General features: G+C 36.6%; 1 protein-coding gene across 1 annotated transcript; it reads right to left on the bottom strand.

Moving 5' to 3' along the window:
- Nucleotides 1-6,217: 6,217 nt before the first annotated feature.
- LOC120134697 (probable aquaporin PIP2-8) lies at nucleotides 6,218-7,380 on the bottom strand. The gene is made up of 4 exons (XM_039151139.1): nucleotides 7,054-7,380; nucleotides 6,662-6,957; nucleotides 6,431-6,571; nucleotides 6,218-6,350 (listed from the first exon to the last, which is right to left on the bottom strand). The coding sequence occupies exons 1-4, from the start codon at nucleotides 7,334-7,336 to the stop codon at nucleotides 6,231-6,233; spliced, it is 840 nt and encodes a 279-aa protein (XP_039007070.1). The 5' UTR covers nucleotides 7,337-7,380; the 3' UTR covers nucleotides 6,218-6,230.
- Between the last annotated feature and the right edge of the window lie 8,029 nt (nucleotides 7,381-15,409).

Raw genomic sequence — 15,409 nt, 5'->3', positions numbered from 1 at the left:
ACAATGATGTTTAGTATCAAATAATTACTAGTATCAAATAATTAGTATTAAATCATTAGTAATAATTAGTAAATCATTAGTATCAAATCATTAAATATTTAAAAATCATTAATAAATTCGACTATGTATAAATTTAAACTCAGTAATCCACACTTGTACACTACTTTGTTAGTATTCTATAATTATTAGTAATAATTATTAAATCATTAATATAAATAATTACTAAATAATAACATAATAATTATTATAAAATCATTATTATAATGATTATTATCAAATCATTACTAAATCATCAAATCATTAAATATTTAAATCATTATTAAATCATTTTTATAATGATTATTACTAAATCATTACTATAATGATTATTATCAAATCATTACTAAATCATCAAATCATTAAATATTTAAATCATTATTAAATCATTTTTATAATGATTATTACTAAATCATTGTTCATTGTTCATTGTTCATTGTTCATTGAACCAAAAATCATTAAATATTAATAATAATTTCATTATTACTAATCATTACTAAATCATTACTATCAAATCATACATAATTAATAATAATTTCATTATTACTAATCATTACTAAATCATTACTATCAAATCATTAAAAATTGATAATAATTTCATTATTACTAATCATTACTAAGTCATTACTATCAAATCATACATAATTAATAATAATTTCATTATTACTAATCATTACTAAATCATTACTATCAAATCATTAAAAATTAATAATAATTTCATTATTACTAATCATTACTAAGTCATTACTATCAAATCATTAAAAATTAATAATAATTTCATCATTACTAATCATTACTAAATCTTATAAATACATAGAAATTCATAGAAATACATATATCATTACTAATGATGAGGCCTATATCTTGGTAAATTAGGACAATTGTTTTTTGAATGGCCTTCACCCCTACATAATCCGCATCTCTTTGTTTGACCTCTCTCTCTAGCATGGAAATCCATACTGGTATGAATACGAGTGGACTCAGGTCGACCCTTTGGACTTCTGCGAAGCATTGGATTTGGCAGCCATTCGTCATGATCTTTTCTGAGCCAATATGATTCATTTGGTATCTGTCTGAACTCATAGCTGTAGACATTTAATATCCTACGTAAGTGAAAGCACTCATCAACATAAGTGTATGCGCTTACACCAGCATACATACATGCTGCGACTGCATGAGCACATGGATATTTCCATGCCTGAAAACGACCACAATCACACCATTTATGTCGTAAATCAACTCTAAATGTTTGGTCTTCTCCTCCGACGTTACGGCGTATGCACGACACGACAAAAGTATGACCAACTCGGTCGAAATTATGAACAACCATTGATGTTGCCAATCGCTCATTTGCTTCCATTGATTCCACCACTGTAGGAGCCCAAGTTTTACCTCTATTTATAAGACTCTCTATTTCTTTGCCTTTGTCCGACCAAACTTTACCCAATCTAAAGTACGTCTCTTTCATCACACTCGCAATTGGGAGATGGCGTGTACCTTTTAGTACCGAATTAATGGCCTCAGCAAGGTTTGTGGTCATATGTCCGTATCTCCGACCTTCGTCATATGCTTGTGACCATTTTTCCCGCGGTATTTTGAAGCCCACTTCCAAACACGCTGATCATCGTAAAATACCTTCAAATTCTCCAATCTCTTATCAAAATTTGGTCGACGTAGTTCGTATCCTGTTTCATAATATACTGTGTTAAACCGCAATTAAAAAAACCATGTAAAAAATGCACAAATATTGAAAATAAAACTTACCCATGCTGACTATCTCGCTACGAATGTGTGCGTTATGAAATTGGTCGATACTATTCTTGCCAATATGACGGATACAATATGTCGGATATGCATACGGAGGTATCCAACGACTTCCTGGTCGTTCAATTGCCGCCAAAATACCCGTTCCTCTATCGGATATCAAGCAAACTCCATCTTCACGAACGACATATTGACGTAGATTGGTCAGAAAGAAATCCCAAGCCTCTGTTGTCTCTCCCTCAACAATGGCGAATGCAATTGGGAAGATATTTCGCTCACCATCTTGAGCAACTGCCATCAAAAGTACATGCCTATATTGACCATACAGCCACGTACCATCTACTTGGATCATACGTTTACAAAATGGAAATCCTTCAATACATGCCTTGAATGCCCAAAATAGTCTATGAAATATTTTCTTCCCTGGCAGAAGTTGACCTTCTTCGTCATATGCGGGCATGGTTTGAGACTTCACTATGGTTCCTGGGATAAATCGCTTCATTGCTTGTAGCAAATGTGGTAGCTCATTGTACGATGTATCCCAATCTCCATACGTCAGCTTCATTGCCTTCATCTTCGCATTCCACACCTTGCCATATTTTACTTGATATCCAAATTGGCTTCGAATAGATGCAGCTAACACTGAACAAGATATCCTTGGATCCTTTTCAACCATCGCCTTCACGTATTCACATATTACATCGGAGTCCAATAGTCGGTGGTCTTGTTCGATGAAGTTTCGCAAACACGTGTGCGGACCATTGTACCTCGTGATGACCCAAACATCGTGCCTTTGATTTTTCGACACTCTGATCTTCCACTTGCACTCTAGGCCATATTTTACACACTTCGCGTATAGGGTTTTCTGGTTGGACTCTGCAACATGGATATCAACATGGCATTTTATGCAGTACTCTTTAATCGCTAGGGTAGCTTCATTTTTTCCTCTGAATTGCACCCCAACTGAAAATTCACCAGAATTATCGAATGATGCAGTCATTTGGTATGGAGGTAAATGTGGCATGTCTGGGAATTCAGGTGCCCTCATCGCATCATAGTCTATCTCGTACATGTGAGGAGTAGCTTCATACGGTGCCGGAACTTCATCAATTGCACCTCCACCAAAAATATTTTCGTCGCCGCCCAAAACGGGTTCTTCGGTTTCTTCATCTTCGCTTGAATCATCATGAATTTCTCCCCATCGATTTTCAGCGTCAATATCAACAACCAATTCCGGTATGTTTCTCGTCTCACACTCTTCTGTTGCAGATGTCCCCCCGACTTCATTTACACTTTCCAATAGTGCCATAAAACTGTTCGGGAACCTGTATGTCGGCTCCTCAAACTGACTATATAAAGTCATTTCAGATGGATTTTGAGCCACACCTCTTGATGACCCAGGAACATCACATATGTTATGCACATCAACAAATAACTCAATAACTGCTATATTGGTTAACTCATGTAATCGAACCATGGTTCCAATATCATCATCTTCTTCAAGTGGAACTGCAGCATATTTGACTGGGTTGGGGCATATCATAAACCTATACCTCAAACCATCAACTGCAACTCGAATTTTTCTTTCTATCTTATGCTTCATTTCTATAAATGTGATGTCTTTTTTGAACATCATATTTATTGGTTTTTCAGACTGAAAAACTACTCCGATCTCATTTTCCATAATCTGTCCATTATAATGGACAATCGTGAAAAAGTTGTTGCTCATTTCCTTTCCTTTCCTTTCCTTTATTGTTTCTTTCTTCGAATCAATATGTACGTGGAAAAATGTTGTGGAATAATGCTCTGTACGTGTAAAAAAATTATTTCTTTAAACAACAATAAATTAAAAAAATTAAATTTATATAATCTAATATATTATAATAGAACTTAAACTATTAAACTTTTTCTTTATTATAATATAATTTAGTTAAAATAACAAACTAACAAACTAATTAAGCACTAATTAACTTTTTTAATATTTTAACTTAAACTTCAACAAACAACTTAATATACGTTTAAACACACTAACAAATTAATTAAATATTTTTACATTTAATAACTTAAACTAAGAAACTAATTAACTAATTTTTTATATAATCTAATATATAACTTAAACTAACAAATTAATATAATATAACTTAAACTAACAAACTAATAATTTATACTAACAAACTAATTAACTAAATTTCTGTTTTATCCTAAACCCTAAACTAACAAACTAATTATTTCATAATTTCATATTAATAAACTAAATTAAACAATTAAAAATTACCTCACAAACGATATTTGAGCCTTTATCTCCATTTCCTCTTCTTCTTATTTTCCTTTCATTTCCTTTCTCTCGCCAAATTTTCTTTCTTTCTTATGATTCTACCCTAAACCCCTCATATCCAATATATAATGATATTTGAACGGTTGGTAGGTAAGTTGCAATCAATTTGAGCTGTATAATTCACGTTGAAAGCTGTAAATTTTTCAACCGTTGAACGCTGCAATAATACAACACAGCAGATTTTATGCTGCACCAATACAGCTATGATAACAAGAGTGAACAGTCTCGAAGCTATGGCATGAGGGACAAGCTATGGCTAGAAGCTAGGGCACGAATCTATGACACTTTGCAGCTCAAATCATGCTGCAATAATACAGCTATTACAGCTGCATGCATGAGTCTCCTGAGCAGATGTAAGAGGAATCACGCGAGGAGCAGGAGGAATAGGTTCTCCTGAGCAGCTGCAAGTGGAGAGGATTGTATGGCTACCTATCCTGCATGGCCCAACGTTGTTCAGTCCAAGCATGGACTGCATGGTGACCTTTGGCGAGCTGGGCGTGCATGGAGGTCGTTGGGCGTGCATGGCCGTGCACGGAGGTCGTTGGACGTGCCTGGGCATGCATGGAGGTCGTTGGGCGTGCATGGGCGTGCATGGAGGTCGTGGGGTAGGTCGCAGGGGCGTGCATGGCGACCTGGTTGGTCGCCGGGCGTGCATGGCGACCTGGTTGGTCGCCGGGCGTGCATGGCGACCTGGTTGGGCGCCGGGCGTGCATGGCGACCTGGTTGGTCGCCGGGCGTGCATGGCGACCTACCCCCGGTACTGTAGAGGACACTACTTTAACAATTAATCTGGCGATCCCACTATTTAACGAATAAAAAATTTTCAACGCCCTATCAACGAGATTTTGCCAAGAATAATCCGTATGACAACATCGCGTCCAATTCAAGGAGAAGGGAGAAAGGTGTGAACGGTAGGGATAGGTGAGTAATTAAACACACGCCGCAGGGGCACGCCTTGTTGACGCGTGTAAGATTTAAAGGTAAAACGCGATCCCTGCCCCACATTATACCCCCATGTGATGCCAACTTAACATAAAACGCGTTACAAGGGAGAATATAATCCCACGTTACGTCAGATCAACGTAAAACTTGTTTTACTATAAAAGGTGTTGGATAAAAAAATAATATGAATAATATCTGATATAAAAATATAAAATCAAATGGTGATATATCGAGAAAATCGCCGGTATTAAGCTCAATGTTGTTGAAGTTTTCATCACCAGGCCACGTACCTTTTCGTAAAAAGACGGGACTACGATTCTCTTTTACAACAACCCAGAAATAACCACAAACCATTCCCTATTATTATATATTATTAAAAACTTTTCCTTTTGTACTGCTACTTGTTTTTTGGCTTTTTCTTTAGCCTTTGTGGTTAAGCTGATTTCGGAAAAGATAAGATCGAGAGGTAAACCCCAAGTGATGCCATGACGCGTGGCATCTGAAACCTTTGCTTTTGGGGTTGGGTTAGCCGGGGACCCTGGTTCAACAAAAAGTAGGATAAATTCCAACTGACGTGCCAGAGTTCCAAAGTGACCTTTCCAGAGAGGTGAAAAAAAGGGTGGAGCCCGGTTCAGTGTGCAGACTCGGTTTCCACCCCTTTTTAACCCTATCTCTCTTCCTTGGGAAGTGAGCATCTTTGGTTCTTTCTTGCAATACCCCACACAAACAAAGCATATATTCAAGTGTACCTCACATTATTGCCCCTTGAAATATGGAAAATGATCCACTATGCCAAATTTACCATTATGAAGCCACTTCCATTTACAGCATTGCGTTTAAACTGAGTGCCTATTTTGTCATTTGCCTAGAATTAGACACCCATTTTCATGTTTTCTTTTTAGAGTTTGGTCTTGAATGGAATCTATTAATCTAAATCTCAAAAGATTTTAAACTGCACACAAAGTAAAAAAAAAAATAATGGAGAAAACCACTAAAGAGCAATGATACATGAAAGGCAAAAACTAACAACAAAATAAAGAGAATTGATATAGGAATGTAATCATGATCATCATAATCATCATCTTCTCAATACACACAAACTAACAAATGTTGAAAATAAGAGTGAAGTGAAGACAGATATTTGGGATTTTGTTCAGTTGGTTGGGTTGCTACGGAAGGATCCCAATGCCTTGATAGCTGCTGCTCTGAGGATGTACTGATGATATACAGCTGCTGCAAGTGCTCCAACAAATGGACCGACCCAGAAAATCCACTGTCCATAACAAAATTAATACAAGAGTTAGCTTAAACTTGAAGACTCGCATAGTAAAATGCAGGGTTATGAACACTTACATGGTCATCCCAGGCTTTCTCGTTGTTGTAGATGACAGCAGCACCGAAGCTCCTAGCAGGGTTGATACCAGTACCAGTTATGGGAATGGTAGCCAAGTGAACCATGAACACAGCAAACCCTATGGGGAGTGGAGCCAAAACCTACACTCAAAACAGCAGGTTAAACTGCATCAGAAACGCAACCTTTAATGAGCGTGAAAGGTTTCAAAAACATGGATGAAAAATACATACAGGGACGTGAGAGTCACGGGCGCTTCTCTTTGGGTCGGTGGCTGAGAAAACAGTGTAGACAAGGACGAAAGTCCCAATAATCTCAGCTCCTAGAGCAGTTCCTTTGTTGTAGCCAGTCGCCACAGTGTTAGCACCGCCACCTAGGGAGTTGTATTCATGTCTCATGAAAGCCTTAACCAACCCAACACCACAAATGGCACCCAAGGACTGAGCCACCATGTAAGCCATAGCCCTAATCAGCGACACTTTACGGGCCAAAAACAACCCGAAAGTCACAGCGGGGTTAATGTGTCCACCTGCAACGAAAAACCACCGGAAAATCATCAGCAAACCATAAAACACCCAAAACAAAAAAAAAGGTACTTGGTTTTTAATTTATTGTTGTTGTTTACCTGAGATACCGGCGGTGCAGTAAACAAGGATGAAGATCATGCCACCAAAAGCCCATGCAATACCCAAGAGACCAACGCCGCCACAAGCGTCCGTTTGTTTCTTGTGGCCAATCACGGTGGCAACCGTGACGTAGAGGAAAAGGAGAGTGGCTATGAACTCGGCTATGAGGGCTCTGTAAAAAGACCATAGCTTGAGTTCAGCCATGTCAATCAGAGGTGCTGGTGGAGGGTCCACATAGTCCTTGCGACCCTGTCCTTCTTCACTCACTACTTCCTTAGACATTGTTTAGAACCTAGTCGATCTTTTTCGCCTTGGCTTGGATGCTTAAGCTTATGGATAACTTTCTTTCTTTGTGCAACTAAGTGCCGTCTCAACTCACTCCCTTTTAAACTGGTGTCAAAGGGCAGCACAAATCGAGCATTTGTGGATAAGCAAGGGTAGTTTCGGAATGTGATTTGAGTTATGGAATAAAGTATTAATAACTTTAAACAATAAATTAAAGTTTAAACTATGTATTTACTCATTTATATATTCATAAAATTCTACTTTAATCATCTAATTACTATTTTTAAAATTATAACTAATGTTATAATTTGATTATGTAGTCATTCACAAATAGATAGAACTACTTATAAAATACCATAAAATAATGTTATATCATCATTAAAAATATTATCATAGGGGTAATTTTATATTTTTAATAACAGTTAACCTATATGATTTTGAAAAAGATAATTAGATGATCAAAACCAAATTATAAGAATAGATAGATGAGTAAATATAGAATTTACCCTAAATCAAATTAAGATTTTGATTCATATAATAAATTATAGAATATATTATTTATATTGATTATTAATAAATTAAATATTTATAATTATATTAAAATTAAAAATATTTTTTAAGTGAAATGGAAGAAGTGAGGGTGGGCCTGGGGGCTGTGAATGTACAGCGAAACCATGTGAGGACTAAAAGCAATCATTTCTCTCAAAGTAGGGTTTCAAGTGTCAGCCTGGCATCCAACCAATGCCACGCTTAAAATCAACGGTCATATCTTGTCATTTTTACCTTTTTTATTTTTTATATTTTGTCCCAAAATTTATTCGAATTTCCGACAATGCCCCTTACATGTCTTCCCATTATGGGGTCCCTCCCTTCGCTTGCCACGTCATTTCATAATACCATTTCGTTTCTCCTAAGTTATTTACCGCCTTTGTTTACGCAGTAAGACTCCAAAAAATTTATCTGAAGTTATTTTTAAAAATCATAATATTGTTATTGGTACTAAAATGGAAATAACCAATATATTTGAAAAGGTTTTTTATTTTAAATATTAATTTAAAATATACAATATTTTTTAATCTACATGTATAATTAAAAAATAATATTAATATATTAATTACAGAAATAAGAATGTGAGATAAAAAATAAATTATTTCTATCTCTTTAAGGCAAATGTAAGAGACATCACCTTACTTGAAGCAACCTCAAAACTATACAAATGTCTGCTTCTATTAATCGTAAGTTGTTCGGGAATTGGAACAGCAGCCTAATCTTGTTAAGTAGTTTAATTTTGGAACAAATCATGGGAAGTTGTGGGTTAATCAAAGGATCTCTTGCCAACAGCTGGCAAGGAGTATCACGGAGGATGCTGCGGCACATTCGGGATCGGTCCCACCACAACCGTGCTTATCTTGTTTTTTTTTTTTTTTGCTTCTTTATCTTTAACCTGTGAACGTCACGGTCCCACGCTCTAGGATTTTCCACCTAATTCTTTCTTTTTCTTTATATTGATCAAAATACTCGGACTTAAATTTAGCATCATTGTATCTAGCTTCTACGGCCTCCCGTCTTCAATTCGGGAGAATATGCGTTTTTTTATATATCACCTTTTATAATTATTTTTTCTGCCAGATATCCTTCGTATTATGTTTTTAGATCTAATATCTTTTGTAATAAGACGCGTCTCCTATAACGCGTTTTACATTGATCTGACGTCACGTAGAGTAAGGTGTATTCCTTGAAAAGCGTCTTATGCTAATTGGATGGATACATGTGTGTAAAGATCAGTGTAGGCGCCGCGTCTTACCTATAAATCTGACACACGTCAGAAAGGCCTGCCGCAGGTTTAATTACCTACATGCCTCGACCGTTCACATCTCATCCTTCCCTATAAATACTACATCCTCAATCACTTTCATAACATTAAATCCTCTAAACTTCTCTAAACCTCTCTCAAATACGTTTATATTATCTGTTTAAGGTATATTTTATTATATTTAATATTTAATTTATTTAATTATTTAAATTATTTAATAATGTATTTTATTAATTTTTTAAAGATATAAAATGAAAGGTGGTCTGCTTCGCTTAGATGAAAATCATATATCTCGATATTTTGTTAATACGGTACCATTTTAACGTTTTAATTTAATTTAAATTATTATTAATAATTTATTTAATTAATTAATGCATGATTATTAGTTTAAAAAGTAATTTTTGTAATTATTTATATTTTAGGAGAGAGATCGTATATTTGATCCTTTTATTAGGAACCTTAAGTTAGAGATACCTTGCCATGTCATGCCGTATTTGGTAGAGGCTGGATTCGGTCACATAGGTAGATATGAGGGTCACTGTACGATAAAACCAGACCTTACTGCTGCCTTAGTGAAGCGGTGGAGGCCGAAGACCACACATTCCATCTTCTGTGCGGAGAGTGCACGATTACACTTGAGCATGTTTCTATGCAACTGGGCTTCCGGTGGATGGAGATGTGATATCGGGGATGGCGCACGGTTCATGGATTGCTTTATGCCGGGACTATCTAGGACGTGTCTCGAAAAGTTTTAACGGTGGCCGGATACCGTTAAATTGGTTAGATGCCAATTTTCGGGAGTTGAGCGAGGACGCCTCTGATGATGAAGTTAAAATGTATGCACGAGTATGCATACTGCAGCTGATAGGAGGGTTGTTGATGCCGGATAAATCGCACAACCATGTTCATTGTATGTGGTTGCGACATTTTAACAACTTTCGTATGGTCGGATCACTTAGTTAGGGCTCGGCAGTTTTGACTTTCCTGTACAGGGAGATGTGTCGAGCCACTGACTACAGGAAAAATGCTATCGGTGAATGTCTCATGCTGCTACAGTTTTAGGCATAGTATCAATTATCCTTTTTATGTCCCGTTGTCAAGAACTCATTCGTATTTCCGCTACTCTTGATGTAATTATACAATTGATTTCGTATATTAATCATTTTATATATTGTATAATAAATTTTGTTTTCCTTGAATAATTGGTTTACTGATAGGAAAAATCATCAGCAGTTACCTGATGATTTAGAAAAATTAGGGTGTTAATCGATCATAAGGCTGACACACAAGTATGTATTTTAATGTTTAAAAAGCGATTTTAGATTATAGTTGTATAATTAGATTATTATTTTGATAAAAATTATATATATTTGTTTTAGTTTGAATGAGTGTCATATTCTAATGATGATGTGAGGATGGTGATCCCACCTGAGTTGAGGGGCCCATTAGATGTTTGGATGGCGATGATCTCCTTGATCTGTTATGCGATTGTCGAGTGGCACTCCACCGATCGCGTGCTCCGACAATTTAGTTGTTTTCAACCAATTCTAGAATAACCTCACAATATGGGCGAGTTGCATAGAACAAATAGACGCGGCAAGAGCGATACAGATTGACTGATGAGGCATCACGAGTGGGCCGTGCTATGGGATGATCGACATCGACGTCTTCCTCATATAGAGCCCATTTTTACTGACTTCTTAATGGTTGCTGACGGTTATTACGAGTGGTTCAACAGTAACGGGAAATTGTTTCTGATATCTGATGATTTACGAGGGCGGACCTTTCAGCGACGTCGACAGAGACGTTCACCGACACAGAACCATCGTCCCCCGACTCGTGGACGGAGAGCATGTGCTTCCGGTTCATCGTCAGCTGCACCAGCAGGACCTTCACAACAACCACCGTCTACAACGACTTACATTCCGCAGCCATTTATGATGTCGCCATCGTCTTTCCCGTACCCGATGCCACCACCGCCTGGTTTTATGACCCCGCCGCCGCCACCGTCACAGAGTTTTATGACCTCTCTTGGAGGATATTATGGGTCTATATTTGTAGATCCGACTTGGGGTTCATATGCCCACATTTTGCCGTGTTCAACCTCATCACCCATGATCGCAGCACATACACCTCCTGTACAGTTTTCACACTCATCGATGTTTGGGTTTTATGAGTTTTCCCAGTTTTCGCAGGCCGGTGGGATAGTCAGTCATACTCTGGGGTCCTTATTCTATGGAGGTGCTTCATCGTCATCAGCTCCTCATCAACCTAATGTAGATGTTCACGATGATGATGACAACGACGACGACAGCGAGAAATCACAATCATTAATATGAAGAAATCCTCCTCGAGACCGACAGTCACCGCCCTGCGGAACACATTCGCGTCGCAAGCATCGATAGATTTTGTTTTTTTATATTTGTATTTAGTTCTTTATTGGATTTTTTATTGTGTTTTTTTAATTATTTATCATTTAATACTTACTTTTTTGTTAATGTGGTTGGATTTATTTTAATTTATTTTGTTAAATTTGTTATACAGTTTTGTTAATATATTTTGGTTAATTTTGTTTATTACCTTTTAATATCAGTTATTGTTATTTGGTTATCATTTATCATTTAATACTTTTTATAAGTTTGTTGTATTTAAAATTATGTTCAAATACCAAATTGTTATTAGTTTTATAAAATTTAATAATTGTGTTCTCAAACTTTCTTCAATTTGTCACTTATTATATCTTTTATTATAATCACATATAACGCCAACGTTCAATCTCGTTTTCTTGTATCGTTTTTTTACTGTTCATCAGCGGTTATCGAATGACATTAACTTTAAGTAAATGTAAATTAAAGTACAATAATTATTATTTGATAAAAAACTACATCATGTCCTCGCCAATTGTTACTTGATGACAACAAAAGTGGACATGTTTTTCTAGTGTGTCCTGTGTTTCTACAATGCCCACATTTTCTGTCTTGTCTAGATCTTTCTCGAATATCCATATCGCAATGAATTCGATTGGATTTTGGACACCACGCTCCCTCAATAAACTCGGATTTGGTATAATCGGAAGCCAATCCTGAACCTCATCAGGGTCTTTGACATTACCTATGGGGGAACTCAAATTCGTATACCTTATAAACTTCAGGTAGTAGGTATACGGGATCCACAAAACGGTTATAGTCTTGACGCGTATGCGAGCAAGTTGCTATCACTTGAGAGCATGAATACTTCAGAGCTTAAAAAAACCTGCAATTGCATGTTTTGTCCCGTATATTTACTTTTAACGACACAACTTCAATCCCTTGAAGAGGTCGCGGCAACTCTGTGATACGAAACATTTCATGCCTTCTAGAGAAGTCAGATACAGACATTCCATTTGATGTCGTAATTTTTTTCTATAGATCTGCAACTAATCTAGGGTGATAGACATGACTGCCTTGTATCAAGGTTTGAGTTTGTCCTCTGAGCTTCGCAAAAAGCACCCCAAACGAAAATATGTAGTTTTTACCAAAGCCGCTACAGGTAAGTGATGTGCACCCTTTAAGGTTGAATTGATTGCCTCAGTCAAGTTGGTCGGCATGTGTCCATATCGATATCTACCACCATATGTGTTCGTCCACATTTCTTTTTTGATGAGGTTGATGTAATCGTATCATTCCTCATTCTTCGCTCCCAAATCCTGAAGTATTGATTCAAACGTTTGGGGAAGTAGTTCTTAACCTGATCAAAAAATGTATAACTTACTAACTTGCTTTCTTTGCAAAAATAAAATGATCGAAAGAAAACAAACTACATCAGTTTCACTTACCAGTGCAGACAATTAATTGACACTCATCATTCTTCTTGTACCTTCCATGGTAGTTCGCAGCAATGTGTCGGAGACAATACCTATGTTGGACAAAGGGAAGTTGCCACATTAGACCCAAAAACTCCATTACTGCTTTGATCCCAGCTCTGTGATCTGAAATGACACAGATTTTTTCCATCGTGATAACATGTGCACGTAAGTTTCGGAGGAAAAAAGCCCAAGAATTTGTATCTTCTCCTTCGACAAGAGCAAAAGCAACTGGAAGAATGTTGCGATTACCATCTTGGACAACTGCAATTAATAAAACTTGCTTGTATTTTCCTTACAAGAAAGTTCCGTCAATCTGGACCATAAGCTTGCAGTATTTGACAACATTAACACACTGTGGGTAAGTCCAAAAAAACCCGGTAGAATTGGCATCAATCGTGTAGAACTCGATCATTATGGTATGCATACGAGGTTTCGAAGTCCACAATTATCCCAGGATTCAATGTCCGCACCAGCCTAAACCAACCTGGAAGTTCGTTGTAAGATGCATCACATTCGCTATGAAGTTTGACAATGAAATTTTGTTTTGCCAACCAAGCTTTTTTATAGAATACAGTGTACCATACTGCAATTGAATAGCTGAAATCAACACTACGACAACTATATGAGAGTTTATTTTTACCATTTGCATGATGGCTTGGTATATCACTTCAGAGTCCAAGTTGGGATTATCTTGGTTGACCCCTCCAGCACAACATGTGTGAGGACCGTTGTATATTGTTAGTTCTCATCTGTTGTTTTTCCTCTTCTTCTTCGATACACGAACCATCAAATTGTATCCGTTTTTACGTCGGGCACAGCAACATACATATTTTTCGGTCGTGGAGCGGTCGACTCTGGATTGAACATAATTACGGATATTGTAATTTTTTATAGCCATCATCGCTTCTTATTTGCTTGAAAACTTAATGCCTAAAGATAACTCACCATTATTTATTGATGAATAATATCCATAGTCACCGAGATGAGGCATATCCGCAAATTTTGGCCCGTATATTGCACCATAATCAACTTCATACATGTGTACATGAGGGTCAGTTTGTGCCACATTTCCTGGAACTTCATCTACATCATCATCATCGGAGTTGAATTGTTGTGATTCTGGGTGAATGAATAGTCTGGTCTCAGCACCATCCGCATCAGGCTCACAAAGCGGTTCTTCTGGTGGAGATGATGGTTCCTCCATGCTCTCCACAATTAGGTCGAAGAACCTACTACTTGCATTCCTTCCCCTTTAACTGAAAGGCATATCGACATTGAGATCGAAAAAACTCGCAGTCGAATGCCTCGCCCTGGAACTTGAAGCCATCGTGTAAAATGGATAGTGCACAGATTGTTGCGTCGATGGCATCTCCATATTAAGGTCAAAGGGATTTGCAGATGAATGTCATCCCCTTGAACTACAAGCGATGTTGCCATACAGATTGTTCGTTGACCCACCTCGATACATATCGTAAGGAGTTATAGATGAATGTCTCCCCATTATGGCATTAAAATCATTACAGATTACTGTCGTTGGGCTGTCAACTTGTTCAGCCAACCCATAGTGGGAGCTTAATGACTGACCCTGAGCAGCACGCACTTGAACAAAATTTGCATACATCTCAATAACGGCGTCTGAATAATTACTTTGAGATTCAACCATCACTTCAACATCATCATTGCTCGAAAGTTCAAACGTTGTATAAGTTAATGGCAACAATGATGTTGGAAATCATTGTTGCAATGACGACATTCTTCTACTACTTCCAATATGATCTTTCCTCGAAATCTTCGTTATTAGCTCCTCAAAAGTTATGTTTCTCTTAAATGATATTTTAACACGCTCATTTGATAAGAAAACAACGTCGGTTTCATCTTTTCGAATTCTACCATCATAATAAACAATAGCTAAAAGTCGCGTCATTCTTTGACTTTAAAAGTGCGACAATATTATATATGAAAAAAACAACTAAAATAAACATGCTTAAATGAATGATATATGAACGAAAATATAATACAATAAATTTTTTACACATAAACGTAAATAATTTAAATAATATACTTTTATTTTATTTCCTGCACCGCAAAACTATTTTGACGTATGCTCCCGCTTTCCAATTTTACAAACACAAAAATTAATTGAAAACAATTAGTATACTATTTTTTTTTCAAATAATTATAATAAATAATAAGTATAATAAAAAATTATAACAAAATTACCTTATAAAGAAAAATCGCACGAACTTCTAAATCAAATATGAGAAGATTGCTGAAATTATTAAATCATTGAGGGAATTATTTTAATTTATAAGTTGAGAGGGGACATGTGAAGAGTTTACCGGGGGAGAAGGGTATTTATAGTTGAGAAAAGTTATAATTATACAAGGCACGGTACATGCACCACGCCTTATAT

The sequence above is a fragment of the Hibiscus syriacus genome, unplaced genomic scaffold, assembly GCF_006381635.1.
Source record: "Hibiscus syriacus cultivar Baekdansim isolate YM2019G1 unplaced genomic scaffold, ASM638163v2 tig00110597_pilon, whole genome shotgun sequence".
Taxonomy (NCBI): domain Eukaryota; kingdom Viridiplantae; phylum Streptophyta; class Magnoliopsida; order Malvales; family Malvaceae; genus Hibiscus; species Hibiscus syriacus.
The sequence above is the reverse complement of the archived record's forward strand: the minus strand, read 5'-3'. Positions and strand labels throughout refer to the sequence as shown.